This window comes from Amblyomma maculatum, chromosome 1, assembly GCF_055883805.1.
Source record: "Amblyomma maculatum isolate TAMU_Amacu chromosome 1, ASM5588380v1, whole genome shotgun sequence".
In the NCBI taxonomy this organism is placed as follows: domain Eukaryota; kingdom Metazoa; phylum Arthropoda; class Arachnida; order Ixodida; family Ixodidae; genus Amblyomma; species Amblyomma maculatum.
The window spans coordinates 364,606,401-364,627,722 of NC_139344.1; the positions used below are offsets into that span (position 1 = coordinate 364,606,401).

At 44.1% G+C, this 21,322-nt stretch overlaps 1 protein-coding gene across 2 annotated transcripts in view; it reads right to left on the reverse strand.

Moving 5' to 3' along the window:
- The window catches only part of LOC146208006 (neprilysin-1-like), a 65,055-nt gene that overhangs the window by 9,507 nt on the left and 34,226 nt on the right, over positions 1 to 21,322 (reverse strand). For both annotated transcript variants that reach the window (XM_084591696.1, XM_084591695.1), the window contains exon 4: positions 1,845 to 1,913. In XM_084591696.1, coding sequence (XP_084447822.1) covers positions 1,845 to 1,913 — 69 coding nt within the window. The remainder of the gene's footprint in view (positions 1 to 1,844; positions 1,914 to 21,322) is intronic.

Genomic DNA, 21,322 nt, shown 5'->3' on the forward strand with positions numbered 1-21,322 from the left:
TTTTCAAATACAAAAAATATTTGCCTCTCCATTCTAGGTAGTGCACGGGCGGCGATGTCATGTCGTGGAAGTCGTCGCGGCGGCAAGGCGCACTTTACTATAACCGAGTTTTACCAAAACGTCTTTCCTATAAAGGAGGAAAAATGTACAGCTGCCTATGGAAGATGAACTGGGACATCAGTTTCAGTTTACTAAATCAGAGCTTTTACTATATCCGAGTTTACTATAGCGGGGTCCTACTGTAGTCACCAGATGCAGGCTATTTTTGCTTTTGTTTTCTTTGACGTCGGCTTTTTCGGTTTTTCCCTGAAGTGACACAATCCATGCATTCATCACTCGCGACCCGATCAGTCTTTTTCATTGTTCTCATCGCAACCAGGCGTTGATACCACAGTGATATGACGGGAAGTAGCGTTAAGAGCGCGCGTTTCCCAGCCACCACCGATAATTTTGTCAATATATTGGTGATGATGTCTTCACCCACACGGACCGCAGCCGCCGCCGCCAACAATTACCACGCTGCGGAAGTTGCTATCTAACTGTCGTCGATGAAAATAATTCACGTGCTGCTTCAATGGCTAAGCGAGAAAAAGGATCTCAAATAAAACATAAAAGGCTATCATGAACGGGTGAGCATGCTTATTTCGGATTACTTGTACACTACGCAAATTACGCATTTGGCCATGTGCGCTACACTGCACGCATTTCATGTCACACCGACTGCACATTTGGACAAAGTGCGAATGTGACTTTCATTATGTACTCTAATAAAAAGTAGTCATACGGTTTTCAGTTTAAATTCAATATAACCGAACATTCATTGTAGATCCACAAATGCTCCGCTGCTAAGAAGGACGGCAAAATGAAGTGTTTATCACTCATTCAATGAGCTTCTATTGTTTTATATACTTCTCTCTTCCACTTTTGTCGCCATCGGTTCACGTCCACTGCGGACGTCTATCACGTCCACTCATTACCTCAGCCGAGCCCAGAAGTTGCACGACAGCCACAGACGTTGTCGCCTATAGCAATAGAAGCATACAAACCAACTGAAGCTCATTCAGAAGAACGCGGCACTCTCTACTTTGCCGTCCGTCATAGCAAGGGATTTCAGAAAACTGGTACACGCGTGTTGACTATGCAGTTAATCAATAAATTCTGCAATGCTTCTAGGGCTTAAACGATGGTGAGGTGAACGTAGATCTTGACGGTTTATTCTCAGAACTTTCAAAGGACTCGTCGAGCTTTTGCAGCTTCATTTGTAACCACGACGAATGCTTGCATTAATATAAAATTTGCACAAATGCTATCAAAACACTAATGTAAAGATACAAAATGTTCTCATATAGAGTTCACAATACGCATAGTTTTAAGGCTGCATGAGTATTCTGGCTGTTTGTAAGCGCCGTAACTGTAGAGTGGTTCGCGAGCAGAATATGCATCCACTTAAAGGAAAGTAGCCACAGCGTACCCAGCTGTTATCCGCAACTTCCCCAGTGTGTGAAGATAGCAGCCACGAGTGTTTACTGAGTAGAGAGACATTATATCTACATTTCACATAAAGTAACACAAGTGAACGGAAGGAGCCAGTGTCGGCACGCTGCCCTCCCTATACAGATCATCAACTGCGGTTCTTTGTTTCATTAGTTGAACGTACGTTACATAATGTACCTCGGGTTAGAGCTAATGCATTCCAGCTCTGTTATTTGATGCACTTTACTTCCAATTCACGTTTTTCATTTCCTCATGTGTACACCACTCTGCAGAGCAGTAAAATATATGAATAAGTGTTGTGGGTTAAAAGCGCGAGTCCCACCCCTTTGCTTTAAATCATCATGTCTTACCTGGTGCACTTGGGAGTGGTACGTGACCCCGACACCGTTCCTGACGGGCAGCCCAGGCTGCAACTTCTTCTGTGTGGGAAGAGCCGGGAAAGGAAATAAACGCGCATTGATACTTGCATGAACTAACATCCTCTTTTGGCTCGAGGCAAGGTATACATGCAAGCGTTTTTAGTTTTCCCATCCTTAAGAGTGTTGTGTTTTTTTGCCCCGTACTCTCGCCTACTCCTCGTCCAGTCCAAGTATGCGCCGTCCGGGACTTCGATCTCAACGCCTTTATAACTTTAGTACATCTGTACCCCTAATAGACGCAGCGGACAACCTTGTTTTACGTCTCTCAATTAGCGCCCACAGAACATCTATAACTAGCATTTACGTGGAAACAAATAAAGCACTCCTGCTAGGAAGAAAAAAATGCTGTCATATATACGTGGTAACAATAAGATTCCTAGTGACAGATCTTTGTTACCCCAAAAATAGTATCATTTCCAAAACATCTCACATACCTATAAAGTACGCTTCCAAAACCCGTTCAACAGTAACTCCAATCAATAAGACCATTGCTACACCACGTTTAAGATAAATTACAACAATTAGGAGTGCTAGATGTGCATGTCAATATTCTCCGACCACAATATACGTTACCGCCATGGTACAGCTTCCGCAATGCGTGGCTTCGCCTTAACACACTTCAATGAAACGTAACAGCGCACAAACATACATTGGAAGAACACCACACACTGCACGAAAAATACGTGTAACTACGCATAACTTCATAGAGACGGCTCAGATGGAGCAAATCACGTCGGAAATTCTGCGATGCAAGATAAGTGGGAAATAAATACTAAGTGCGGCGAAATGTGCATCCATGTTCATCAATAAATGTCAAGGTGTCTATGTAAATTTAGACAATGTTATAAATCATTACATCAAGAACACCACATTATATACTGGTTCCCAGAGCCTAATACGAGCATATTTCATGACTTCAGCTGAAGCCTAAAGTGGAAGCATCATTTACAACGCGATAAGATTTGGCTCGGTTCCAGGCGGTCCCAGGTCACGTCGGTATGAGCGGAAGTTAAAAATACGACGCATGTGCTGCGCAAGCTCACAATAAAGAAGTACAGTGCACATTCCTTACAAATACTGCATGCAGTTAGTGCAGTGTAAAATTTAGGATATCAATAGCAGATTGATTGGAATAACTGAATAACGAATACGCTACACCTGGTACAGCCCATCATAGCAGAATGGAACTCAGACAGGTGTCAATAGCTTATAATTCAAGTCAAGTTTATGTCGCCTTCGCTTTGTACCTTACGCACCATTTTAATATATAGAAAAATAAACGACAACGAAAACCGTAGGCGTGAGCAATGTGGTGAAGTGGTCATTATAAACCGCATATTTTTGTTCGTTAACAACACCGCAAAAACTGAGGAAAAAGCTTTTTACACCCTGCTGTAGAGAACCCATCATTTACCTCGTAAGCTCTAATAGGAATATTCCCTTGTTACAAATTCATCTTCTTTTAGTTTCCTAAAAGAAGCAAGCATTGTAAATATGTTTTAATCCTAATTTTATAATACATCGAACTCATTTCTTAATTGTTAAACAGACTCAATGAGCCTTGCGTTTGCTGCATAGTTGCCTATCTACATTAAATGCAACCAAAAAACGCCCCATGGCTCTTGACGATCCCTCTAACCCACCTTTGTCTCAACTACCTGGCCTCGCATTCAAATGCGGACCGCATAGTTTTCTCTTGCCTCACATGTCGTTGATCCTCTTGTTGCCATAACCTCCTTTTATTCACTGGTGGTGTGGTCTGATGTCCTTCGCTGGCCAGATCCCTCAGGCGGAGGAATATTGCTACGGGACTTACTTTGACCCTAAAAGAATCGTGAGGGGAAACTGTACGCACTTACTGTTCGGTGTTAAATATTCGTCATTATGTCTTTCTGAGTGTACTAGCGTTTCTCTGGCTTCCAAAGGCGCATTGCTCGCTTGGAAAGTTTTGCCGTAAAGGCTAATGCTGTGAAGTATCAGAACGATCAGACGTCCGATGCAAGCATGCAAGCAAAACCAATCATGCATCACAGTCAGCCCCAAAGGCTGCACAGGGGGCGCCCTTTTTTTTAATTATAATTAACTTCTTTCGTCTTTAAAAGGTTCATAAAACGAATTGAAGGGGTTCATAATTGTTCTTCAGAGGCATGCGCGATGTCGTAGACACACTAAGCTGAACTTGAGGGGGTCAAACATGCACTTCTCTTAATCAGTGACGTCTGACAGCCGCGTATACTACGCTACCCACTCATGCATTCCGCACGCAGAGATACAGCAGCTGTGCCGTGCGCAAACAGCGGCCGTGCCCCGATTAGGCGATGCCGCTACCTGGGAAGCCGGCGCGCCGCTCGAGTGCCCCAGGTATGCGGACGCGAGTGACGAGTGACGTCGCCACGCGCCTGGCGAGTTTTGAAAACAAGCAGGATGGGGAAATTCGAGCAACGCACTGTTAGCAAGTCTGCTGGAGATACGCTCGCGTGTCTCGTACCTGATCGGCGTTAATTGTATCGATATATATTAAATATAGTATCTGTTTCAATCCAAGCTTAGACATATTTCGCCTTCCTGTGTTTTTTTTTATCGTTCTCCCCTTTCAACCTTTTTAGGAACTACTTTTTTTATCTGCCTTTTCCCTGCCTTATCTCCCTATCTTATGCGATGTAGTGCGCAGGTGACATTAAGCTGCTCGGCGAAGGTGACTGTATAAAATCAAAGCTATCTCTGTCATCCCTGGGAACCGAGGATGGCGGCTTGGCGTGCTACGCTAAGACCATTCTCCCCGCTATATATATATATATATATATATATATATATATATATATATATATATATATATATATATATATATATATATATATATATATATATATATATATTGTAGACCCTTGACAGCATTTACACCGTCTTTTTTTGTCGTTTATTGAGGCGGTGTGTTGTGTGGCACATAAACAACGGGGCCACCATGATAGCACCCAAATGATGTGAAAAATAATCGGAAAATAAATCAGCTTCCAGTAATCTTTTATGTTCTCGGCCTGAAGTCCTCTGCCGCAACTTCACGCTTAAGCTTCAGCGCTCGAAAGGCAGGTAAATAGGTGACAACGACCTTGTAGAGCGATCACTTCTCTTGTTTTCTTATCTGTTTCGCAAAGACGCCCCTGAAATCGCACCACCAGCGACGGACATAAAGGCAGCCTGAAAACTCCTTAAACCCTTCACAGTAGCCATCGCGATAAGATCATATGGACTTTTCAGGACAAGTTCAGCAAACAAAAATGCTTAGCGCTTCTTTGACTGTTATCAGCATAATGTTCTTTTCATTTTCTATTGCTCCACAGCTCCAATACAAAGACAAAATAAGAATATTACTTACGAGACGGGGATACTACTATGGTTATGTGACGCAAATTTAAATATGACAGTTTTTACCTTTCTACCAGTCCAGTTCAAGAACCATTACTTCAATAATGGTTCGACGCTCCTAGGGTTAACGCAAAGATGTTATTAACTCCCCATTACGACCGCCCTGTGCCTGAAACTCTACAACGTTTACCACGCCGTGCGCGCCGCAGGATCGCACTGCAGCGGTGTTCAAAAACGATCACTTTTTTCGATAAACCCCAAAACGTTGCCATGTACAAAACCGTCGTTCATCAATGTGTCTATTTCTTTTTTTGTTTGTTTTATGTGAAAGAAAGCGCGGGCAGGAAACAGCAAAAACATAAAACAAGTGGTGATCTAATATATATCACTTATTCTGTAAGCATTGTTTTACTTTTTTCTAGAACATCTCTAGTCATGTCACTTGCACAGACGCCATCCAGAAGTCATCGTCGTCTTATTATTCACGGCCAGACATACCGGGGGCACAATAATCTCCAGGCATTTGGACAGTTTCACGCTTTATATCGTCGAACAACCTCGAATTAATAACAGTGTAAGTGGAATGGTTAATAAGAGCATAACTGAAAGAACGAGAGGAATATGAGGAAATAAAGAACGCGAACTCTAACATGCCAATCAAGCACTGATACCCAGTAGCTAAGATTGTGAGCAACAAAAAACAACAGTTAAGAACAAAATGTTTAACACGACCGCGGATGCATGATTCCACCATAAAGTTTGTGTGCGCCAGTAAACACTTTCTAAAAGCTGTACTCCCCCTCACCCCTCTAAAGGCGTGCAATAAAGTTCTGTTCCCTATTTTCCAGTAATGTTTCAAAGCCAAGTACGCTATCAAATTTCTTCGCAGATCAGATGTACTATTTTGAACTACCCCCTAGTTTGCAATTCTACACTTGCCGACAGCTTTTACATAACCTGTCCACTGCACACTCCGCACAGTGTACCTACTTCGTGCAACGATGGACGAGAGTCCACTAGTCAGTATCTGCTTGCACATAAGTGGACTAGGGGTCCTCAACGTTGTGTCATGGTGCGTAATGTTGTCACACAGGCACAATCGGAATCACTCTATCAGGAAGGTATCGCCAATGAGGGCAGAAGGAGGGGGAGGGGGGGGGGGAATCATTTGCGGCAAAGTGACAGAGCAACGCGAAGCGATAACTACAAGTCTGTCGCCGTGCACAGTGATCACACATGAACTAAAATTATACACATGAGCCCCTTATATAAATCCATATAGATTACTTTAACAACTGATGCAGTGCATCGTTTTGTATACCATTCGCTTCTTTAGAGAAACGACAAAGGTGAAATGCTTGTTGAACTACGAAGGAGCACGGCTGCGACAGCAAGACGTAGCAGCCATTAAAATAAAACGCGATGGCAGGGACATAACGAGTTTCGTTCCATAGGCATATGTTTTTCTGCCAAGCATACACCGTCATTAGAATTAAAGAGGTCGTAGCTTGTCCCAGAACCACGACGAATGTATCTAGTGCACAATCTCTAACGGCTTAATAATGAACAGCCCTTTAGTAGTAAATAGTCTGCATAATGATATCGCAAAAAGCTAACCGCAGTCCACAAGTCGCTATTGTTCTTGCAGTGACTACGGAACATATTTCAGTGGCGCCCGACAGTCGGCTGATAAGTTTGGCATGGAGTGTCTGTTCATAATCAGCTATGCATGTATACCCACGAGTCACGACTGCTACCATTCGGTTAAGCACGGAAAAGGCAGCAGTATAAACACGCGCTTCTCGTGGATAAAAATCCAGACTGAAAGCTATACGCCGACTTCTAGGACATTCTAAAAAGATTCGTAAATCAATTCGTAAATAAATCCGTAAATTAATCCATTGATGTTAAGCAAGGGCAGACTTCATGGCGGTATGACACTGGGGTGGTGTTTGTCTAGATCACGAATGGTAAGTCTCAAATTAGCAGGAAAAGCGCTTGCTAGGCCTCTTCCAGCTGAGGAGCGGTGGCGCAGAGAGCCGGCGGCAAGGCGTTCACAGTCAAACGCGCGAACATCGGCGCGGGTGAACCACAATTGCCATTGCAGAGGGAGGAGTGACGTGGCAGCTCAGACGTGGTCTGTGAAGTTTGACGTCCTGGTGTTGCACTGGCGTTTTCTCTCATGCATCAAATGATTCCGAGTTAATTTCGTCCCCTTCGGAACGTTTAACATGCGCTGGTGGTGCATCAGTCCAATCAGTCCCATTCGTCACGTTTATACACACACACACACACACACACACACACACACACACACACACACACACACACACACACACACACACACACACACACACACACACACACACACACACACACACACACACACACACACACACACACACACACACACACACACACACACACACACACACACACACACACACACACGCGCGCACACACACGCACACACACACACGCACACAGACACACACACACGCACACAGACACACACACACACATGCACGCACGCACGCACACAGAGACCAAGTGCACACTAGAGCTGCGGCCGGGATTCGACCTCGAGACCTGTCACTCGGGAACCGAACGCCGTATCGAGCAGCTTATCGGTATAAAAGATGACGCTGACGCTCCGCATGTGATGGGGAAGGTGCTACTGAATGCGAGGCATTCAGCCAATATCATTGCTTTCTTTCGCTATAGTAAAATGCCTATTAAAGAAAGCACGAGAGAGCATTTAAATGAAGCCTTCTTTCCGTTAAACAGACTCAAAAAAAAATATTTAGCTAGTCTCTTATATATGTCTCTTAAGAGGGGAATGCAGAAACTTCCTATTTTTTTCCCCTCATCGTTTGCCTCTTATCGGCGTTCGTTGCAGTGCTACATATAATTATAGTTAGTTTACAGGAAAGGTAAGGCGCAGTATCTGTCATTCACTCTAGGATAAGTGTGGGCTTCGACGGCACACTGCAGCGTGGCGTTCCTTGGAGCGCGTTCAAGTGCGGGATTGCACATAGCAGGAGCGCTAGACAAGTACGCATCTCGCGGAATATGATAAACCTCGCGCACAGGATTTTGTTCAACAAGGCTAGAAAGGCTTTCGCCAAAAAAGCTCGCAAATCATGTCCACACGCTCGTCAACACAGACAAAATATTGAAAACATTTTCTAGCACTCTTTAGTTATAGTTAGGTCACGTAAAATACAATGTCTGGAATGTTCCAACTAACTACGACATTGAGCTACTGACATACCTTGTACCTATTTCGTTGCATTCCTACCCATAAATATTGTCGGCCTGGAAAACTCGAACCACCGTGATTTGCAGCCACTTCACTACGCTACGAAGAAGCGTTGCAACTAGTTTGATTTCCTACGCGCGTTTATCCATCGCAAGGGTTTTCCGCTATCGTGGCCGCGCCCCTATGAACCAGCACGACAAATCGGTGGTCGCCCTGCCAGTTCCTCCGCAGTGACGTCTTCAGTAGGCTGTCGTGGCTTAGCCGTATCTACTGGCATTCGCGAAATCGGTCGGAGCCTCGTTGCGCAATATTATGGTCACAGCTCTCTCCTTTCGCCCTGTGATACCTTATAGTGTCCACGTTACCAGTAGTACCGAACGCTAGGGACGCAAACAGCACGTTTTCTACCCAGTGTGAACACTTTCAAGTCTCCACTGCGCTGACCAGCTCTACGTGGTAGAGCTGGAAAAGAAACGTGCTTGAAAGCTTGTTTGAAGAGTAATGAGAGACATATAAGGCCAGTCCTTATGTGAACGATAGCCCTGTGGGCCGTAAAGCCTTATTTTTTTTCTCATCCGCAGTCCGCCACCGGTGAACAGTTGGCGTCAGCGCTGATTCCATTGTGTTCCCCGTTAATTTCTGAGTAAAGAACATCGAACGGCGGGGTTGGAGAGCAAATTCTGTGTCTTTACTAGTATGTGTCTACACTTTACCCTACAGGTACCGTCACATCAAAGACGGGACAGTCCTAAATATTGAGAAAGAAAACATTGTAAAGAAGAAACGAAATCCAGTTTAGTACTTGCCAGACCCTGTTTAGGTTAGCATCCTAAACAGCTCTGAAACTAAAAAAAAAAAGAAAAAAATTCAGCTTGAAGCTGAGAGAGACGGCAGCGAACATTGTTTTCTGATTCGCATGCTTCAGCTGAGCTTGCGATGCTCATATTGGCGACACTGCCGGAAAGAACGCTAGGTTTGTACACGGTGCTCCCTTCCATCTGTTTTGAGACTCTAAACCTTCCGCGCTGACTGGATCGCTCAGTTTTCTGAAAGCGTAGTTGTCCTGACTTTTTTCTCTTAAATTATTTTTATTTATCTCTCTCTCTCTCTCTCTCTCTCTCTCTCTCTCTCTCTCTCTCTCTCTCTCTCTCTCTCTCAGTTTCTTTCTCTCCTTTTTTGTTCTTCTGCCTGTCTTTACGCGCCGTTCCTACCAACCTTGCACATCCCTGGCAGTATAAGGAAAGCTCACAGTTCAGAACAAGAAGTGGCTATAATACCGTTGTGGATGATGACCTAACTGCGCTGATTTAGAAAAAAAAAAAAAAAGAAAACGAGAATCTGAAACACACCGTTAAACTCTCGTGCAGTCGCGCCGGCTAGCCCAATTCTATTGACGATTTTGAAACTAACGGCTAATAACATGAGCCAGGATATCGCTTCGTTCTCAACCATTTGAAGATCTCCTTTCCGCAGGATTTGTTCGAACTGAGCCTTCAAACGGCGTCTTTCACAAACGCACCTTTGAAGAAAAAAAAATGTTCGCCAAGACAGGTAATCGAAGGAATAGAATTTCTGGCTGAATTGTGTTGATTCTGAGTCGCCTTTTATTTTCTTACTCTACTAATAAATACCGTTGAGCAATGACAGATACTAGACCGTAGACGAGTCTAGCCGGACCGATAACGCCGTGACCTCAACTCTGTCGTACAAGTGCGCTTAGGAACGTTTCACTGAGAGTGCGTCAACACACAACGATTGTCACCTTAGTTTCTCTGTAGTCTGCCCCGAATGGTTAACCCACTCCTTCCTCCGCATCAGTCGAGTGCCGGGGCCAATGTCTTTCCCTTCAACCTTAAAAGAAACGTGTTTGCGGAAACCACAGTCGAACTAATGCAGTGCCGCTCTTGTTGAGGCAAACTGGATTCTGCTTAATTGGATCATTCCCCAGTTCAGTTAAACGCCCTTCGAACGCAGCTGTACGGCAAGTGTAGCATATTGTGATACACAACGGCCTTATTGCGATATGTTAACGGCGATCGTGATTGACAAGCACACTTTCAGGCAACGTGTCATCATTTGTACTTAAACTCAAAGACTCAAGAAGCATCAAGTGCGGGAACGGAACTATGAAATTAACCACAAAGATTAGTTCAGCAAATAATACTAATATCCGAAGGCTGTATTCTACTTTTTCTTTTTTGTCATGTATTACTTTCTTAATATAGAGCTATAGCGTAGGTATGGTGCAATCTTCTTCAATAAATGTTTGCCTATAGTTTAAACAGATATTCTGAATTTCGCATTGTCATTTACAAAAAACTGAATACTTGAGTATCACAGCAACATTTGTCAAGTACGGCGCTTTTGGTGTGTAAACCAAAACCTGGTTATCCGGATGTGAGTCGCTGCTATTATAATTGCGTCGTGCCGTGGATCTAGCCGCAACTGGCCTCATATCGCCAGCAAATTTCAATGTAAGTTGTTTCCAACCAGGATAAAGCCCTCATATCTGTTGCAGGAGGATAGCCGGGTGAGGAAAACACCCATTGTAAAAGCCCCGTGTCATTATGCGCCAGTTGCAAAACATTGGTGGTAGTTCAGCTCAGCTAGGCCAGGGTATACGCAGCGAAAGCGTGTGTGTCAAGCGCTGGGTTGCCTACTCCTCTCAAATTCAATCTAATCCCATCTAGTCCAGTGCAATCAATTTCAAATCAGTTTAATCTGATCCAATTAAAGCCAATCCAGTCTAGTCTAATCCAGTACAATCATGTACAGATCATTCTAGTAAAATATAATCCAATCCAGTCCAATTCAATCCAATCCAGTCCAATTCAATCCAGCCTAATCTAATCTACTCCAATACAATCTAATCAACTCCAATCCAATCCAATGCTCAGTACACGCTCGCCCGAAATACGCCGCTGTCTAGCCTATAATCATCACTACTACCAGCTTAAAATTAGCAGTGGCTTAGCACGGCTATGCCATCTTAACCTTGTTTGCAAATCCAGGTTAGTCTGGTTGTCTAGTTATGTTGCATCAACGTTCTTATTTGTTGCAATAAAGACGAGCATTTCTTCTTCATCTTCTTCTTCTGGTTGCTCCTTGATTGCCAGACAGTGCGGCGAGCGCGACGTCCGCCAGCTGCGACGGTTGCTAGACAACGGCTATGTGCCTCCTCACATGCACCGCCACAGTGCAATCGCAGGTTCGTAGCCATTGTAGCTTTCGCTGCAAAAGCATTGGCAGCATTCGAACCATGCCACAATCACCTCTTGCCAAAAGCCTTCACCACAATTCCTGTACCAGATACCCATGAACCCAGTGCCCATACAGTGCGTCTTACGAACAGACTAGTAAATAATATAACAGAAATTTTACGTCCCGCTTTTAGTGATTAAAATTGAGTAGTATCGAATTGTCGGTCTCCTCAATTGCAAAAGTTTCCTCCCTAACCCTTTGTTTCGAAGCATGAAACTGAGCAGCAACTTCTAGAAACACAGTTTCAAAGGTAACCTACATTTCTAAAATAACAGCTGCGAAGTGTGCGGCCTTAAATATGTAATTATTTGATTGTTTCCATTTCCGGGACGAAAACTGCCGGTTTGGAGACACCCGCGAGTATTTCCAGCTGATCTTGTGGATACGCTTAATAATTACGAAGCTGTAGATTGAGAACGTCTGCTGCAGTTTTCAAATGATGGCCATGTGAACAAACGGAGCACAAATGCAACAAAAGCAATAACACAAACAAGGACCCAAATGAAAGGACGGCTACGTTAAGGGCCGGTCCACACGGGAACAATTTTCTGAAAAAAAAAAGCGAAGTTTTTTGGGATTAGAGTATGATATTTTCAATCTCTGGACTTCTGAAAACGAGGCTAAAACAACGAAGCAAGTGATGCGGGGCATCTGACAGACTCTGACGTTGGTTTCTTTCGAGTATCCGCCCTTGACATGACAACACACTTTAGGAATTCCAACCGTGCACGGACGGTTGTCGCCACTTCTTGTGTTTAGATGCGTCGCGTGGAAAAACTCCCAGTACTATTCGCAGGAAATATCAACGTACAAAACGGCCCAGCCAACCTATGCGGAAATGCACGTCTTATGTTCCCTCAAAGTGCATCAAAGCGTTAGTAGCTTAAAGATGAACTGCGCTCATGTATTGATGGCGTGCTGTACAGGGGCTGAGATCGCATAGCCTTTCGCGTGCGCTTTAGATCAATGGTTGACTGGTATTTTAGCAATAATATTCTGACTGGTTATCCTGATTTGCTTTTGCAAGCCAATCAGTAATAAAACTTTCATGGAAGTAGCTTACGCGTTATATAAGAGGCAGTTCGAATTTTATTCATTTGTCCCGAATTCAATATCGCAGAAACTTAATTGATACGACTATTTAGCAAGGGCGAGAAGGAAGGGTAACGTGGCCACCCCCAATATTGGGAGCCTTTACGTTTTAAAGTGATGTTCAATCTCTACGGGACCACATTATAATAACTTCGCTAACTGTGCCCCTTTCACGCGCCTCAGCTTTTTTGCATGCCTTCTATTCTATCTTCCCACAACAAGCAAAATTGTAAAAAAAAAAAAAAAAAAAGCAGCCATACCCAAAGCCTTGGATACGAAGCGCCGGTCCAAACCTTCCCCCACGCGTCCCCTTCACCAAGGTTAGGAGGTGCCCGTGACTTCTGTGGAGTGCAGAATCAACTGTGATGTAATGCAATATTCACTCTGCATAAGTTAAAACGACGTTCAGTCGGTGAGGCTGCTGATGCACAATGAGACATTGCGCGTCGAAGAACGGAAGTGCGGCCAGTGACGTTGGGGAGCACGGCAGATAAACCTGCCAGAAAATGTGCGCTGCTATCGTCACCGCTTTATCTTCGACGCGAGTTCGAACGCTGGCGGTGAGATATCCGTCTGCTGCAATCACTCCTCTGTTTTTACGAATAAGCGATCACTCATTACGGTCAGTGGAGGCAAGAAAATGAAAGAACCCGCTTGTGGCGTCTCATTGCGGGAAACGGCACTAGTGAAACCGCTTTCCAGAGAAAAGAGGTAACTAGTAGCCGTTTTGTGGGTTTAAACCACCCTGTTGAGAGAAAGCATTTTCTAGAGGATTCTGAAATGCATTTAAAAACAGTTCCGGCATTCATTCATACAGGACACTGTTTTGTGAATTTTTTTCACGAATTACTAAAAGCAGTTATTGGGAGTCGATATTCATTATTTGACCCTTTCTCGCCTTTCCTTCTCCTCTCGAGACTCCAGACAGTCTAAAAAGTTTAGGCGTCCATCCATTGGCTGCATTCAGTGAAACCGTATAGGTTTGGTTTGGTTTGTAGGGTTTAACGTCCCAAAGCGACTCAGGCTATGAGAGATGCCGTAGTGGAGGACTCCGGAAATTTAGACCACCTGGGGTTCTTTAACGTGCACTGACATCGCACAGCACACGGGCGCCTGGCTTTTCGCCTCCAACGAAAAGCGGCTGCCGAGGCCGGGATTCGATCCCGCGTCCTTGGGCGCAGTAGTCGAGCGCCGTAACCACTGCACCACCCCGGCGGGGCTAAACCGTATAGCTGAAGTAATCATGTTGCCATTTGTATTTTTTTATTTGTTTTACTTTTCTTGTATATATCAGACGCCATGGAAGCCATTTTTCTACACAGCGCGTGGTTATAGTTACAGCCACCATACTATAGCCCTTAAAACACGAGCATGTGGCCTATGCCAAATAGATATGGCTGCAGCCCTTCGCCACTGAGACGTTGGCGCACACTCTATGCTTGTAGTAACGTAGCGTGTGACTGGCTGGGCTACTGATGCAATGCGACAGCGTGCATTCTGCTCGTTATTATGAATTCAGTTCCGATATGATTTAGAGGCGGACGCGTTTTTGCTGTAGCCTTTTTCCTCCCGCCTTACTCATTTTCGCAGAAGTGTAAAAAACCGTGCCACCCGACCACCCTACCCATTACCCACCTCCACCCTATAGAGAACCGCTACCTACCGCTGAGCCGCCCAACCGTGTACCCTCCGGAAGTTCCACTGCCACCAACCTATCTTCACGCGCCTTCCACTAAAAGCCTCTGTCTCTGTTCCCACCCCACTCTGTCCACTACAGAGCCCTCGCAACCGCGCAGCAGTGGAACGAATAAGCGACCACGAAACCGAACTCAAAGAAACAGTGTGAGCACAAAGCCAGCTATGCTCTAGAACAATGGTTATAAGCCAAAGATGAATCGGGGAACCTTGTGGACCAGTAGAAGGGGTGGAGGACCCATTGAGACAGGAAAGCGGGAAGGAAATGGGGAGGGGGGGACCTTGAGCGGCCTGCCTGGAGCAGGTTGCGGAATTCGGATTGAGTCAAGGTTAAACTAGCCTCTGTAAAACGCGCATTGGATAAACCAGCGCGTCACAGCTTGCAAAGGACAGGACGTGGGGTAGAAGCGGCGCGTCGGCGCCGGTATGGAAGGGATTCGGCTCCTCTCAACACCACGCTGCTCACTCGTCGGACACCCAAGACGACTTTGCATTGCAGCTGCGTCCAGCACCGCAGCCAGAGATCGAATTTCACCGTGTCGCATCAACAAATATCGTAGACGCACTCTCACACGCGCGCTCTCCGTTTCTGCACTTATTTCGCGTTTCATTCCCTTTGAAAAATTAAAGTCGGCTGTGAACCTTCGTGCTTTTAACACGGCAAATAAAACGGTATCTCGCGCCATCTTTCCTGTGTGTGCGTGCGTGTGTGTGTGTGTGTGTGTGTGTGTGTGTGTGTGTGTGTGTGTGTGTGTGTGTGTGTGTGTGTGTGTGTGTGTGTGTGTGTGTGTGTGTGTGTGTGTGTGTGTGTGTGTGTGTGTGTGTGTGTGTGTGTGTGTGTGTGTGTGTGTGTGTGTGTGTGTGTGTGTGTGTGTGTGTGTGTGTGTGTGTGTGTGTGTGTGTGTGTGTGTGTGTGTGTGTGTGTGTGTGTGTGTGTGTGTGTGTGTGTGTGTGTGTGTGTGTGTGTGTGTGCGCGTGCGCGTGCGCGCGCGGGAATGGGTTTCGCGGACTCCCTAATATTGTTGCTGGCCGCCTGCAGGAGTTTGTGGACACTCATTTGAGAAACATTGTATAGAAGCACATGTTATCATCTACGCCCTTTCCTCCACCCCCCCCCCCCCCCCGCTTCTTACTTTTTGCTGGAGTGTATGAGGATCTGCACCATAGAGAAAGTAGTTTCTCCAGATGGGAGGGGCTACTGGACGGTACAAGCTAGACTGCACGTGCACAAAGATGAAAGGGGCTTCTAGGGTGAACGTAGGTGGTTCAGTGTTTGCTGATACGTGTAGCTTCCCGCAGATAACGAGAGTATTAGGGGCTGGTTATTGAATAGGCTACATGTTTTACGCAAATGTGCCAGGAGATGCACCTTGTGAAGGATGCTATTGCTTCGCACACACACAAGCGGTGGTTGGGAGGGCGGCGATGGGTTGAGGCTCTGTATGATACAAGAGAGTGGTGGCTGTGGGCCTATTAAATAGCATACGTAACTTTACGCATTGGTGTCTATCTTCGCGCCCGCACGCACGCGCGCACACACCTTTACTGCTTAGAAACAACAGACATTCGAAGGAAAAAAACTTTTTCTTTTATATATGGATTGCCTTGATTCCAAGTACTGCGACGATGGCTCAAAGGATGAAAAACGTTGGCTATAAATAATAGCGTCTCCAATTATTATGGTCAGAATGAAAAGCTGCCTATAGAAGGGCTTTGCGAAGCACACAAAAAATAAGCGCAGTTCATTGCTGTTTCTTTTTTTCTGTCGATTTAACTCTCTTTACTCCAATGTCAGAAAAACGGCACATCCGAAGATATACATATGTTGTTTCCTCTTCGCGAACACTATCAGAAGCGGGTATTTTGATTTTTTTGGATATATTCAACACAGATACTAACGCCTTATATTATTTGGGCGCACTTCAGCTCCGTCTTTAAGGGTATGACGGCTCCCCATTGATGCATATGCACTTCACTACTCACTTATTTATTTATTAATTTCACTCTTTGACAGCATAAAAATACAATGTCTGATGCAGGAACAGAAGCTAAAGGCAACTGGTGCCTGACGAGTCATCTGCCTCTACGCAGTTCGGACTAATGCTGCAGCATATATTTAAATAGCAATCGTTTTCTTAACAAGAGCAGGTATATAACGCGACACTGTTCTACAATTACAAAAACTTTTCACACGTACAATAGCAAAAAAAAAAACACATACACAACCCACATTGCATGATATTAGCTTAATTTCGATCAACATATGACAAATGTAACTTTGTGTAATAGCCCAAACAAACAAGACGCATTGCATTTGTAGATTAATCACTAATCCCTAAATATGTTCCTACATCATCTCATTCATAACACCTAGCATACATTTGTAGGCTACCACATTATTTATTTATTGTACCTCAAAGGCCCCTGTTATGGGGCATTACATGAGGGATGAGAAAGACTGCGCGACATGACTTTAACGCCCCGTACTAACCAAGCCGTACAGACGAGCTTGCGTGATGTAAACGTAGCGTTTCTGATTAGGTCCAAGATTCTCAGAGGATTAAATATCTACCTCACCCTTCCCTCTGAAAAGAGCTACCCGAAATGGCAGCCCCTGCCAACTAGGCCATTTAACAAAGTCTCGTTACGTCACTTAACCCACACATCAATCAGCGCCCGACCATGTCACCTGCAAACTACCATTTAGCGCATCATGCTGGTGATTTTAAGAACGTTAGCGCTTACCGCTTACATCTGCTGGTTTCTCTTCCGTTTCTACGTCGCTCTCACATTCAAGACGGCGGCCAAGACCCGTGATCATAGCTACAGCATTGCAAAACTTCCTTAACTACCACATGACCGCCCATACAACGGAGTCCACCACCTGGTCCTCCCTGTGCAAGGCCATGATTTCCCAAAGCCACGTGACCAAGTCCCCCCCAGCTACCGCTGCATTACCTGCTACACTATCAAACGGCCTTCAAACTATCAAACTCAACCACGGCCGGTATCGAGGGAGAGCGCGCTTCATTACGGCCTTCGAAATCGGGTTTGTTTCCACCTCCCGCCGCACTTCGGTGGGGTCGCCACCTTCTCACTGTTCCGCGTCTGCTATACCGACGAACCAGGGGTCGTAGAGAGGTACGGGTGGTATTAAACGAATCTCGATTTCGTGATGTGCACGCTGGTACCAGTATTGAGGACGTCGACAAGCCAACGCCAGATTTTCTGAATAATGGGAATTTTAATCTATCGCATTAAAATTGTATGCAATGCTGATTCTACGCAAATGATGGTTTTCATGGAGGCACTCTTTATTCGCGAGCATCAGAATCGGCTATGCAGTTGGAAAGGAGAGCATGTGCGTAACGAATCATGAAACACTGATATGTATATAAAGTACAATGAAACCCCTTGAACGAACTACAAGAGATGTTAAGAAAAAGCTTGTTGAAGTGAAAGTTTGCTTAACTGGAATAAGTGTGTGGAAGCTAATTTCCGTTAGCCCCAAGGAACATCACGTGTCCAAATCATATCTCAATCCATTTATTCTTCGCTGCGCTCATTTGCAAGCGAAGAATACAGCAACCTTCGCAGTTTTGAACTTGGGACTGCAATGGTCTCGAACTCAGTCACTGTATGTAAGCTCCCGTGAGCTTTGTCCTGTACAACGGTCTACTGGGCAGCAAAGACCTTCATTTTCTCCAAGCAGATCATTGCTTCAGCAGATAATGGTTAACCAGCATGCATATATACGTATGCCTTTCATGGAGCTGAAGGGCCTAGTAGAGCTGAAACTCTGCCCGCGGCTGGCTATGACTGTGGAGCTAATTAAGCGTGCAAAGCCAGCTATGGGTTCGGCTGGCTATAAGCTTGTTTAGGTAGCCAGTTTAGTTTAAACTTAATGACAGCCACTTTTCGCCAAGCAGTGATCAAACGCGGTTCTCAACATAAAAATATCCAACAAAAATGCTTGTTTAAATGCTAAGTATTGAGAGGCATAGGATGATGCCGCGGAAAATGTTCGTAGGACCGAAATGGGGAATAACTGAATTTTATTAAAATGAAGGGCGTTTGCATAGCGTTCAATGGAGCTTCGATGGGGGACTCCAATGAAGTTCGTAAAACTGAATACCGTTTTTAAATGACGTTCGTTCAAGTGGTATTCTATTGTATGATGTTATATGTAAAGCACATTGCTGTCGTAGATATGAGCGCTTTGTTTTTTCTATATTTGCATTACTGTACAGACCCTTTCCGTATTCGTTCAACGGAAACTAAATAACTGCGTTTTACAGATTGCAGAAAGCCGCTTACGGCTTAGTTCACTGGCAGCTTTTGTCATGAAAAAGGACAATATATATATATATATATATATATATATATATATATATATATATATATATATATATATATATATATATATATATATATATATATATATATATATATATATATATATATATATATATTTTTTTTTTTTTTTTTTTTTTTTTTACTGTGTTAACATACCTGGCCTCCGGTGAAGCGCACGTTTCCAGCGCATGTTTCCGCAGCAGCATGAAGGCTTATTCATTAAAGTGAGCAATGTTATGGAGGCCAAAAGGCATAACATAAAGTCTATACCAGTAGCGAATAAAACAAAATAATGGGAATAGGATTAGAAAGCGCAGTCTTGAAGTAGGGCAAGGTGCTAACACAGCTGCTGTCACGGTCTTTACTGACTCAACTAAACTAATCTAACCTAATTTAACCTATGTATGTATACCACCACAATCAACAGGAATAATGAATCGATGCATCTCCTCCATAGCCGGATATTGAACGCCTGCCTTCTGTTAATAGTTTCATGGTTAATAGTCCCCTCCGAGTTTTTCTCGGAGCCTACGTACAGGTCTTGTCAGGCTCTCGCCCTCTGAAAGCCATCTTATATATTCAATACAAACAAGGTATGATGTCCGGAAGTCACACACACGGCTCGTACCGGCACAGAAAAGGCCGCCCGTATTCGCACCACCGAATATGGCACAGTGGAGGTTTTCCGCAGACATTATAGAGCTGACCTGAACGTGAATTAGAAAAAGAGCGTACCAATGTGGGCTTAAAGTAAGCCTCGTTTAGTATGAACGAAGAAAACTAAATACGCTTCCTGAAAAACGAAGTTCGGGTATAATGTGTTGCGCAATGACGTACCAACGGTCATGCGCAATCAATGTGTGTGAACTGTCACCCTGATAAGAAACTGTATGTATTCCAAGAACAGCCACCGTTTCGTTTTGTCCAGGCAGATAAGGTGACTGACACGTACCTCGATAAGCTGAAAAGGAAGAGTCTGTAGACTAAACACGGTACAGGTAACGCGGCGTTATTGTCAGCAAGGAAGGTGAGGCTAGAAAAGTGTGAATAGTAATTACTGCTACGCCGAATTGAATCAAACGCGAATAAAACCCGGAAGGAATACGAATCCAATAGTGACCAATCCAGATCCGTTAAGAATAGTATATGTTTACCAATACTTCCAATTTTGCTTCAATGTTCATGCAAAACTAGCAATCAGAATCATTGCTCATCGAAAAAGAGAAGAGCTAGCGGCATCGATCACTCCGGTACGGCGCTCTAACTGGTGGAATTATATCTTTCTAGCTATCGCCGTTTTAATGTACCGCGTTGCTGAAGGGTAACAGTTGTAACTTAACTTTACTTATTTCTCATACCCAAGCACTCATAACCTATGCTTTAAACCTAATAACGTAACAGACTACTCGCTGCACTCATCCTTTTAATTATTAAAAGCTCCCTGAGAGAGGACTGTTATTCAGCCATCGTACCTAAATTAAAGTAAGGATTGATATCTAGCACGACAGCATTATACTGCGCAGCCGCAAACATCTTATTTCGATCCCATCGGAAAGGAACAAATATGTACAATACCTTGCCTGCATAACTTAGCAATACAGCGTCTGAGCTCGATGTGAATAAGTATAAAAGGAAAGTCGCCGTGCTGTAGCAGATGAAGCTTTTTTTTTTTTTTCTGGCACCTCATTTGTTTCTTCATTACTTATATTTACTTACAAAAGGATCCCGATACAGTCGCTGACTCTGAGACCTCCTTCTGTATGTATATGCTGGAATCTACACAACGATGATATAATAAAACTGAATTGAATTATTAACAACAAAATTGAATGCAATGTATTTCCCAAGTTTTCAGGTGCCTGAACAAAGGCAATATTTTTTATACTAAAGGGCTGAAAGTGGCAACCATAACAGTTACTAGGTGATCGCAACATGTATGCAGTATAAACATTTTATAGCACTGGACAAATACACGCACAACAAAATTACATGTCGCTATACATGATGAGAGATACACCTAGTTATAGACCGAGAGAGCTGAAGAAAAAAGTTTGAGGGACACATTTAGCTTCTCCTTTAAAGGTATGAATCGATAGCGTAAGCTACCAGTCCAGCGCCACTTTAGCATAACCGTGTGAACATGCCTGCATGGCCTAGGAGTTGCCATGATACATGATCGGTTACTTTGAAGCCGGATTAAGGTTTAGGTGAAACGATAAGGTTACTTGAAACTGTCACAGAACAGGGTTAAGTGGGGGATAAAAAAAAGAGGCCTTTGCCGTGCAGTAGATGTAGTTAGGCCTGAAATACCTCTGCTGTTATAGTAGTTTCACTTGTCGTTTCCGTTCAGTGAAGCTCATAATTATGAGAGAAAATAGTA